This window comes from Seriola dumerili, unplaced genomic scaffold, assembly GCF_002260705.1.
Source record: "Seriola dumerili isolate Sdu_G_001 unplaced genomic scaffold, Sdu_1.0 BDQW01000110.1, whole genome shotgun sequence".
Lineage (NCBI taxonomy): Eukaryota > Metazoa > Chordata > Actinopteri > Carangiformes > Carangidae > Seriola > Seriola dumerili.
This window is the reverse complement of record NW_019174365.1, coordinates 9,684,243-9,695,780: the sequence shown is the minus strand read 5'-3', so window position 1 is coordinate 9,695,780 and position 11,538 is coordinate 9,684,243. Positions and strand designations below refer to the sequence as shown.

General features: G+C 42.2%; 2 protein-coding genes across 2 annotated transcripts; one reads left to right on the top strand and one right to left on the bottom strand.

Moving 5' to 3' along the window:
* The first annotated feature begins 919 nt into the window (after nucleotides 1–919).
* Nucleotides 920–3,464, top strand: LOC111223280 (40S ribosomal protein S27). Its single transcript, XM_022747369.1, has 4 exons — nucleotides 920–1,001; nucleotides 1,650–1,758; nucleotides 1,858–1,968; nucleotides 3,232–3,464. The coding sequence occupies exons 1-4, from the start codon at nucleotides 996–998 to the stop codon at nucleotides 3,258–3,260; spliced, it is 255 nt and encodes an 84-aa protein (XP_022603090.1). The 5' UTR covers nucleotides 920–995; the 3' UTR covers nucleotides 3,261–3,464.
* Nucleotides 3,465–4,084: 620 nt separating this feature from the next.
* LOC111223277 (small conductance calcium-activated potassium channel protein 1-like) lies at nucleotides 4,085–9,968 on the bottom strand. The gene is made up of 9 exons (XM_022747364.1): nucleotides 9,114–9,968; nucleotides 8,442–8,537; nucleotides 7,709–7,996; nucleotides 6,953–7,074; nucleotides 6,383–6,524; nucleotides 6,190–6,300; nucleotides 5,204–5,331; nucleotides 4,635–4,704; nucleotides 4,085–4,486 (listed from the first exon to the last, which is right to left on the bottom strand). Exons 1-9 carry the CDS (start codon nucleotides 9,966–9,968, stop codon nucleotides 4,256–4,258), a joined length of 2,043 nt encoding a protein of 680 aa, XP_022603085.1. The 3' UTR covers nucleotides 4,085–4,255.
* Nucleotides 9,969–11,538: the final 1,570 nt, after the last annotated feature.

The window sequence follows — 11,538 nt, the reverse complement described above, 5'->3', positions numbered from 1 at the left end:
GACAAGTAACACTCACTGATTTTTAAGTTTTTCAAGTTTTCTATTATAGAAAACTCATTGATATTTGTGTTTGGGACTGCTGCTCAGACAAAACAAGCAATTTGAATATATTGACTTGGGCTTTAGGGAAGAATGACGGGCATTTTTCAATGTCTTCTGACAATTTATACACTGAACAATCAGTCAGTTAGAAGAAGAAAGAAAATAATTGTCTGATTTATTGATGAAGGTAATTGTTGGTTGCAGCAACCCATTCTCACTTGAAACAGAACAGTTAAAGCTATTTGATGTAACACAACTTCAAACCAAATGAACAAAATCTAAACTAAAATAATGAAGGTCTCAAAACTAGATTTTGACTGGAGTCACAACATTGAATGATGAAAGACCAATTAGAGGTGATATTGTACAAATTTATAACAAATGTGTGATTAATCAGATTAGACAGATATGATATTCAGTTAGGGTTTTTAATCCTTCTTTGCTATGGGGCCCTCTAAGGAAATGAAAATATGAAAATATTTTGTTTTAGGTCCAACTCCTAATATTTTGTCATAATTTAAGTGTATAAATATACACATTAAGACAGTATATTTATACAGTTTATATAATCTAATCACTGGGAGTGCTATAATGCATTTTGTCATTTGGGTGTATGTATCTAAAAGTTATATTTTATACTTCCAATGTATTTTCTTATTTGCATTTTATAGAAAAGACACAAAATATAAATGTTTTAAGTTTTTGTCAAAATAGTAATTGGCGTTGTGAATATTAGGACACTTGAGGTGGTTATCAACAGTGCAAGGTAAATAAAAACGTAGCTTGTGTAAAGCCCATCTGTATTGAACAGGGTGGAGATTTGACCTCACCAATATGGCTGCCGTGCTTGTCTGAAAGTCGTCATATCCGGCCCGTGCTCAAAGGCACAACCGATATCAAGCCCTCGCTTCCGGTGAAGCCTCCTTTTCGGCAGCGGCTATTTCCTCGCCAACATGCCAGTGAGTATCCACAGGCCACTGTAAAATGACATTTTTACCATTTAGTCGAGTGTTGTAGAGCCGCCACACGGCTCAACATTTACCTAAAAGACTAGCGACTGAACTGGAGTCAGTTTTAGAGGCTTTCGTTGAGTTTTGGTCCCAGTTTTTCCACAAATAATTGTGCACATTTGAGCGCATTGCGAGCGCGTTGTGACACAAGATGGCTGCGCGCACACCGCAAACATGGAGCCAGTTTAACTGGATATCTAAACGGGCTGATAACCTTAGCATTAGCAGTCAGGATTTTCTCTTGTTCGATGTTGTTAGGTGGATGTTTAGATTACTTTACCACTGATTTACAAATATTTGAAGAGTCACACGCGATTGCTGAAAATACGCAGCCTGCGTTACCTAATCCAAATGTAGGCCAGCCGAGTAGCCTTAACGTGTAGCAGAACAAAACAGTGCTAACACAACATTTAACTGGTTTGCTTTGAAGACCACTTCTACATTTAAACGACCACGATCCGGCCTTTTATCTTTTCTTTGGTATAACCTGCGTAAGCTGTCGTCTTAGTTTTGACTGAGTATAGATGAGATTTTTCTGATCAGGTTCCCAAACGTTTCCTTCTGTTCATTTCCCCCTTTGTTTTCCCTCCAATGCAGCTCGCGAAAGACTTGTTGCACCCATCCCCTGAGGAGGAGAAGAGGAGGCACAAGAAGAAGCGTCTTGTTCAGAGTCCCAACTCTTACTTTATGGATGTGAAGTGTCCAGGTACAGTTTTTCCACATGCAGATGCAGAGATTAGTACTGTTCTTTGGCCATGGTAGGTGTGAAGGTGGTAACTGGTGTCTTGTTTGTCTTTATTTCCAGGATGCTACAAGATCACGACGGTGTTCAGCCACGCTCAGACAGTTGTGCTGTGTGTGGGCTGTTCAACAGTCCTGTGTCAGCCCACTGGAGGCAAAGCACGTCTCACAGAGGGTCAGTATTATCCTGCAGTAGGCACGTTACAGGGGTCTCATACTAATGTAAAGAGATGAATTGTAGTCAGGTGCTTCTCATTGAATCGGAGGCGATATGCCCATTTCTGTCAGTTGTTGAAATACAGTATGAATCACAAAACTTGTGTTCACCAATCTGTGCAATGGTCACATACTGTTGGGAGGTTTTGGTAAACGGGCCTTCTTCAGCCACAACTGGACCAAGAAAACGTTGGAACCCTCCAGAAACGTGCAGTGGCATTTTGCCTTAAGTTTGCTCTCACACATCAGCACAGATGTATTTTGTGTTTTCACACCAAACCTAATTCTCCGCACCAGACAAACCAATAAATAACTGGTGTTTGAGGACCATCCTTTCACTAACTGGATTCAAACTGAATGCAGTTGGTATTGGAGCCAAGCATTAGGTTTTTCTCTTACCTGCACAGGACTAAAGTTTTCTGATTTCACTGTTATTTCATGTAGTGAGCTGGTTGGTGTGTGAAACTTCATCGTTCAGGAGCCTCACACTTGGATTGCATTGAACATCAACCACTATTTAATCCAATGTTCCATTTAATCAGGAGAAAATAAGAACAGGATTAAAATGTAGCACATAAAATCCAGATGCAACAACTTAGGGTCCTGATTGGTTGTCACATACCATGTAGAGACGCTGGTTGAGAACAGAGTAATACTTTTCTTTAACCATCACTTTATCTCATCTGTCAGCATGACAGCTAACAGATTTATCTAACATAACACAAGATTTTTTGGGGATATAACTAGTACTTTAGCCCCCACCCCAAAAAAATATAAAATAGTGTTTGTGACAATGACCGCACTGCCAAGTGACTGGACTTCCTCTATCGTGGTCTTCCAATCTCATTCCAGTGCCAGATCAACCTCAGTTTGCAGAAGGGTTGAGCTAGACCACTGGCTCCCCCCTTTCGAAGGCTGAGAACAAACATTTACTCTGTAGTTACTGTAACGTTCAGGTCAGATTGTTTAATCTCTGTAATTGAATTGTTTTCAGTTTTCTTGTAAAAACCTGGTGTTGCATTAGAGACTCCTTTCCATGCACAGTGAATATAAAGGAAGTTGGTCATGGGAAGAGATGTTGACCTAATCAGTCACATGATACAAAGTCTCGTATCAGCACTGTGTGGCACAATGGGAGTGTGCACCGCCTGCAGTATTTCTGTACTGTAAGGCTTCTCTTGTGTCAGCAGTGGTCTGACTGTCATTGTCTCTCCTCTGGCAGGGTGCTCATTCAGGAGGAAGCAGCACTAGCTGTTCTCCCCGGAGCTGAAGGGGAGAGGAGGGGATGGACCGGTTGATATCAGCGCCTTGACCCAGCGGTCTGATCTGACACGAGACCTAAAGACGAACTGGACAGCAGATGAACTGTTGTTCCATGTCCACAGATCGGTTGTTGCTGTAACTCCACCTTCCAACCCTGTCTCTCTTAATAAAATATTGTTTTGGCTAAAAGAACAGTTTGTGTGTGGTTACTTAACTGTTTTTACAGTGCAGGGATCTGTCAGACATGTAAGACAAAGGCAGTGGACGTATCATCTTTATTAGAAAGTACTACAGGTATAGAATACAGAATTATGAGGACACCGTAACTCTGTAAGATTGCATCTTTATTTTACAAAACCAGACTGGATTTAAATTTCTGCAATTTTTATTGAATCAGAAAAAAGTGCAGCGTTTAGAGATAAAGCTTCTTGCAGACAGTGGAGTAATCACACTCCAGCTTTAATATGTGGTAGTTATGTTTTAAAGAGGGCTGCAGCTAACAATCACTTGTATTGATTAACCTACTTTTTTTTTTCTCCATTAATCAATTATCAGTCGCTCTGTAAAACTTAAGAAAACACTGAAAAAATGCCCATCACAAGTTGATGTCTGACCAACTGTGCAAAACTCAAATACTCAGTTTACTATCATGTAACCTGGAATCTTTTTGTAAACAGTTTATCAGGTAAATGTTCAGTTTGGTCATTTTTTGGTCAGTCCAGGAGAGATTCAAAAGTCAGAATGAAAAGTCAATTATGACTAAACTCTACATTTCTGTTGAATGGTGTTTACGTTACAGGAAATGGTCTAGCTATTTTTAATACAATTTTACATTACGTTTGTACAGCCTTCACCTCGCTAATCACACCTGTCTGTCCAAATCCTGAAAAGAAAAATCATTTTAGCTGCACTACAAGCAGATAAATCCTCCTGGAGCACCTTAAGAGGCCCTCACTTTCTCCATCACCTTCCTCAGCCTCTCTCTACCTGTCGCCTCCACTCACACTAGCGGCCTCTGTCTTCACCTCCCTCTCCCTGAGCAGGTGGCGGATGGAGGAGTTCTGCGTGGACAGGGTGCTGGACAGGAGCGGCATCAGGCTTTTGAAGCCCTCCCTCAGCTCCTCCACGTGCTTCTCCAGGCAGCGGATGTGTGAGTCCAGCTCCCCCCTGCAGCCCTGCACCTCCGACAGCACGTCACACATCAGGTTCTGCATCTGCGGTGGGGTTGTTTGTCCACAGTGATGTGTGCAGGTCCATGTTGGAGAAGAGAAAGAAAAAGCATCAGGGAATATTAGATTGCTACTTTGCTGAGGTTTTGACAGGATGCGATATGAGATGATTGCGTTCACTTGCCTCTCTCACCTTGCAGAGGTCCCCTAGTGTGTTCCCCTGGTCTGCAAGTACCCTCTTCTCCATCTTTACACGACGCAACCTGGAGACAAAATTATTTAGTTTTAGATGATGCAGAAGAGAAATTTAAAAGGTCAGTTTACCCACATTACTCACACTAACACAGTGTCAACAGGTTTTGGTAGAAAGTAGTTAGAAAAACAAAAACAAAGCGGTTTACAGTGAGGTCAACAGCTTATGCAGCGTTTTACAACTTTTGACACTATTTTCCCATCATCGCCATAGTTTTGGGGAAGGGGCTGAATGAAGCGAGTACATGTAACTTAAGTCCAAAAAGAAACAAAAAAGTGGTCATTGGTAAAAAAAAAAATATTCTCACATACTGGCATATGCATCAGTAATACACTGTTTTCCAAGATGTGGAACTAAAGCCATCTGATACAAAAATACAAAGTATTAATATTAGGCTTTAAAAGATTATTATTATCACAACATCAAAGTATAAATGAAGGGAAATGGCTGCTCTTCCTTGCACTGTGACTGGTGCACAAACAGCTTTATATGAAGGTTAATTGTCTTACTGGTGGATGGCCAGAAGTAACTTCCTCTGGTGCATGCGGACTCTGGTGTGATCTCTTTCTCTTGACAGCTTAGTGTGTTTGTAGATAAGCCAAGTCTCCCTCAGCACATTTGCTGCAGCAATTTTTATCTGGTGAAAGGATGTAGAAAAATCACCCGGGAGACATATTTTATGTTTATGCACATAACCTCAAAGAGTTATTTACTGCACATGCTGAATAAGACCGACTTAATGGAAAAGTGTACTGCAGTCATTTTGTCTCAACTTTCAAACCTGATTTTTTTCCCCAAAAATAGACAAAAATCTAAAATGTTTCTGCGGGGGGGGGGGGGGGGGGGGGACTAAGAATGAGATAAAACAGTCTAAAATAATTAAATAATTGATAAGAAACAGGATGATGACTTAATATAGTAATAGATTTAAAACATTAGTAGATTCAGACCCCAAGCCCTGAAAAAGCACACCTATAAAAATATGTCTTTAAAAGGGATTTAAAAGAGGCTAAGGAGCTTGGGAGGTTGTTCCAGAGGGCGGGGGCCCGAACACAGAAAGCTCAGTCACCCTTGGTCCTCAGCCAAGATTGTTTTAGGTTTTTTTTCTCTGATAAATAGTGTCAGTATCTTACAACAGGACAATGTAACACAGTTCAGCTCCGATAACACAATATCATGCAAACAATTTCAGATATGCACTTGTTCTGTGGATATTCTGAAGTCAGCGCTCAATCAAAAGCAAGAAACACACGCAAAGATCTGTATGTCGTTGAGTAAAATGAGTTGATATCTAAAGTGTGCTAGCTAAGGCTAAAACTTCACACTGTAAACTGCTGTGGTGAACAACCCGACTAAAAAATGAAGAGCTGCGGAGAGGTCATAGTCTGTGCTGAATCTCTCTCTCTCTCTCTCTCTCTCTCTCTCTCCTTTGGGCCTATTTAGTTAAAACTATCATGTAAAATCCAGCCACACTGATGGAGATATCGGTCTTTACCCTCTTGGAGATGTGGGAGTCCATCATAAAGTTGTGAACATGTTTCTCTGCTCTGGTCAACTCCAGCTTCCTGGCAACTACCGCCACCACCAGGACTGTGCAGCCTGCTCCCTGTGAGAGACAGAATCAGACGTTTCTATTGTTATTGACATTCAGAATCTGAATGAATCTGTTGTTAGTGCTATGTGCTTACCATTATACCAGTAAGGAGGCAGATGCTGCGTCCGCAGTAGGTGTGAGGCACCACGTCCCCATAACCAATGGACAAAAAGGTGACGGAGACCATCCACAAGGCCTCCATGTAGTTGCTGCTGAGGTCTCTGTAGTTGTGGTGTCTGAAGGAATGAAAAAAGACTCATTCTTCCAGCTGATCTTCACATGAAAGTCACTGTTTTCGTAGCTTATATTTAGTTTTTCTGGTCTTAAATGCTGTTTTACTCAACTGGTCTGAATGTTGTTGAATGTCTACTCTAACATTACTGATGATTTCTTTTCTTACCCACTCTCAGTTTGCAAATTCATATAAATATATAAAAAAAAAAAACTGTCACATTATCAACATCAAGTCGAGAGTCGGTGATGTTTGATCTTGTGTCATCCAGCCAGTTCAGATATATCAAAGCAGAGCGAAGATGGGATTTGTTGTTGTAGCAGAAACATTAACGCAGTACTGAATATATGCCGATATTTGAATGATATTAAATATTAAATATATGGGACTGGAGCACTGTAAACACCACTACAGATTCAAAACCTCACATACCTCTCACAAACGTGTAAGCCCCACGCTGCAACAATCCACAGAGAAACACTGAAAATCATCAGCACAGTGCCGGGGTAGTTGGTCATTAGTGTTTTCCCCACAAACCGGGTGTTGAAGTGTATCTGAAGATCACAAAAAGGATGTATTACGTCATAATTTTAACACTGGGGGGCGTATTTAGCCAGAGTAATTGGGATGGCACCTGTCAGAGTATGATTATTATAATACAGAGGAGATGAGGGATAAGAAAACTTGTTCTCAATCTGGCTTGATACATGGATAGTAGGTTTGGCGTTGCAGAGGGGAGACAAAGGTCATTTTCTTCTACTATCGAATAGCACCAGTAAGGGAAGGGATTAGCCGGGTGGATATCATCAACTGTGGTAAAAGAAAGCAGACAAGCAAAGGAGAGCCAGCGAGGGACATAATCAGCATGTGAAACCACTGGGATTCATGGGAGCAAAACTGTGATAGTCACACCTCAAGTGTCACACGTCTACAGACCTCTCGGCCCACCTAGACATAAGACATAAACAGATGTGCGTGAAATGTTCATAGAGGAAGCCCAGAATATTGACCTTAATATCCCACGAGTGATGTCCCATAGCAGGTTGCTGTGACTGCCACCGTTTTTATAATCACATTAAAAATTGACAGTTCCCTGCTCTCTTTGATTTCAAAGTGTTATCACAGTACTATCCAAGCCAGTTAAGCCCAAAGCCAGATTCTGAATAGAGCCCGCAGGTGACCTCCCACCTTGTTGAGCGCTCCGATGCTGCGGGATGCGGTGTCAGTGAAGAGGCGGCTGTGCAGCATCATGGCCCGGCCCAGCAGGTAGAGTCTGAGGAACATGGGCAGAGCCAGGATGATCTCCAGCTCCGTCTCTGACAGCGACAAGCGAGACGTGGTGTGCTGGAAGTACGCCAGCAGACCCACCGGATAGGGATGGATGGCCACCGCCGCCAGCTCCAGGGCTATCAGAGCCACACGTTCGGTTGTCATGGCAATCCGCCAATCCTCTGCACCAATGTCGTGAACATAGAGCTACCAGAGAGATGGAGAAACTGAGCACTGTAAAGAGCTGGTATATATTAATGTGTGGGGGTCACAAGAAGAGTAAAGGGAGAGAGGGAATATAAGAAAAATCCTGTTTATTTTTTCAGACTTTGGTAAAATATTAGACACTTTCATCTGTTCGGACCTCATGTCTACACTAAGGCCATAAACTGTGACGAGGAGGTCTCAAGTAAGACTTTGCTTCATTTTAAGGAGCCACAGGACAACAAGGTTGGGAACTGCTGACAAATGATCCTCAGGGAAATTAGGCTTTAAAAAGAAAAACATTTTGATTCCTTTATTTCAAATGTGACTGTAACTTGATAATAATTTGCCACATTTTTTCAGGATTTTTTCACATTTGAGAGAATATCACCGGAGGAGGATCTGGATAGAAGCACTCTGATTATGTAAAGATGAACGGTTAAGTCACCTGCACCTCACAGCAGTGGTACGCTATGATGAGGCCGACCAGGATGATCGTAGACAAACTGATGATGGACTTGAGTGCGAGGGAGTAGATGGAGCTCTGTGAGACACACACACACACACACACACACACACACACACACACACACACACACACATGAACATACACAAACATGACATCATTGTCAGCTGATGGCTGCTTGCAATACTCAATATATGAAATGGCATCAGTGTTCCTGTGTAATCTTCTAATCTTACATACATTTAGATAATCCACTTGCTTGATATAATGAACATTATCTCATGGATATACTGTGCAATTTCCTGCAGTTGCTGGTGGATCAGTTCCCATAGCAACTCAACAGATTTCCCAATACAGTCCATATAAAGATCATGATAATATAAAGATCAACCGAATACGAGGACAGAAAATGAAGTGAAGGGTGTGCTATGTTATTATTAAAAATGTGATTTCTTAAGCAGTACGACTTGCTGAGGAACAATCAGTGATGGGCTCTTTTCAGAAAATATAATAACTGCAGTTGTACAGTGTGAATTCTTTTCTTTAAAAATCCCTTTTTGTGACTCTTGTAAAACTTTTACATCCCAGAATTACATTCCCATCTTTCAAAGGATTTTTCAGGGCTTTATTCTGCTTTTCCTTTCACTCTCTGACCTTGCTGTAGACGCTCCAGGAGAGCTCTGTCTCCATCACCATCATCACCACCCCGAATATCCCCACTGCCAGGGCGCAGTCGCTCAGCCGCTGCCTCCTCAGGAACAGAGACCTCCTACGGAGCAGCCGCCAGCCGATGCTGTGGGTCTTCCAGTAGTTGTCGTCCTTGCCGTCTATCTTGTGTTTCGGACTGGGCTGAGGACTAGGACTGGGGTTTGGACTGGGACACTCTGTTCCCGGCAGCAGGCCTTTGGCCTCAGGCAGGTCCTGATGATACTGTGATGTCTCGTTGTGTGGCTGAGGGTCGTCATCTTTGCTGGTGATGATGATCTCTGGGAGACTCTGGCGGTCGTGCATCTCCAAGGAGACGATCCCTGGCCTGCAGCGACCTCTGCCCTCAACATCCTGGACGTCTACAAATGACCTGCAGGGGCCCTGGAAGGGTGACCCGCAGGGAGAAATGGGGATGTCAGTGAAAGAGGTGACTTTCTCCTGCAGTCTGTGAGATCCTGTGTTTTTGGCTTTGCACTGGTGATTTCGCTCCTTGTTTTGTTTACTACCCCCTGACCTTTTCTCACACTTCTTCTCTTTGCCTTTGGCTTTGTCTCCTCTCCTATTGGAGCGAGGTGACGATGCGACATAAAGTTGGCCGTTGTATAAAGGTGAGGTGGCCATGGCTTGGGTTCTGTCCAGCCACACAGTGTGGTCAGCTGATGTTTGGACTGTGTGGTGTATCCCACACTGCGGAGAGCAGGCCTGAGGTGGAGGAACCATCCTTAGTGGGAGGAGGGGGCGCTGGTCCTCCACCTCGTCTCCATCCACCACCGACAAGTTCATAGAGGGGGAGTGCTCCATGGTGAGAAGGTTTAAGGGTGATGATGCACCAAATCTTTTTGAGGGGAGAGAGAGAGAGAGAGAGAGAGAGAGAGAGATATTAGACAAGTGCACTGAATAGAGTTTAAACACCATTGTGAAAGAAAACTGCAGCTTTCACTGTGTTTGCAGTTTACTCACCGGAGAAGTAATTTGATTTTTAAATTCTGAAATCTGATAAGCAACAAAATTATCTCCCACTATGATTTGTCCAATCACAAATATTTCTTTCAGGACTCAGTAATCAAGATTTAGTCACAAGCTTCACTTCACTGCAGAGTAAGCTCCTAACATTAAATAATTTTTTCTGTAGGCCTGTTGAAAAACAGCTCCTTCCATCTTTATTCTTACCTTCTCAGTCAGGTTTTTCAGTCAACACACAATCCGCTATGAGGATGAGAAAAAAAGGCCTTCACTCTTATAGCCGACTGTTTTATCTGTAATTCCCCAGAGTATTTTAGTATTTCACTCTTATGGTGCTGAAGGTCACATCTGCCTGAATCAGACAGAGATACTCCAAGTAAAGTCCTGTTGTAATTTCCAAAGAAACAAACACATCCCTTGCTTCAAGAAGACATTTGAAAATTTAAGGCAAACCACAGTGAAAACTGATCAAGCTGCAACACCAAACAACTCCAGAGTGATCAGATCAAAAATATTCCAAACGTCCAAACGCTCTTCATGTATGAACTTTCCAACAATCCATTAGCAGCCTCAGCATCACGGAGCCCCTCCCATAGACTCAAGCGGAGGTTATGAACTTCTCCTGCATATGACGACAGATGAGGTAAATACCCATGGATATCCATTACATTATCAGGCCTTTATTCCCTTGTTTGTCTTGCGTTTCCTGCTTTATGATTGTCCACCATCAGGACATCTTCCTTAAAGCTGGAGGGGCTTAATGACTGCAAAGACTCTAAGTTGCAGATGTTGTGTGGAGCAAAAGCAAGGAATGAGTCATCTGTCATCTGAGTTTTTTTTTTGTGAGCCGGAATTGGCGGATTTCCTCCTCCCTGTGTGCATGTGGGGAAGCCTGCTTATACATGTGTGCCCTGGTGTCAAAAATCAGCCTGAAAACATTCACACAGTCTAATAAGAAATGCTATCATATCACATTTCAGTTATAATTTCATCACGGTGTTATTATTGTCATGGGAGAATTCCAAGTGGGTTATACAAACCTGTTTTTTTTTTTTTTTTTTAAATAAATCTAATCTTCAAAAGAGAATAACGGCCCTCAGTATTAATTCAGAAGATTAGTATTGCAGATTAATCAAGCGAGACAGCGATCTGATACTTATGAGCTTATGAAATATCAAATATGTCACCCCTTAACCGAACAATATGTACAGAGCAGGGAGGAGTTTTAAGCATTAAAGTCATAACAATGACATTCAGCATCATTTATTTATCTAAATCCTTGTGACAGATGGGTCTACAGATAATAGAGTTTCCTCCAAATGGAAAGACCCAAGGAGCAAAGTGTGGGCGGATCGCATCCGGAGAGTGGCAGGATATAGAACGGCATTATTTAATCTGAAGACAACAT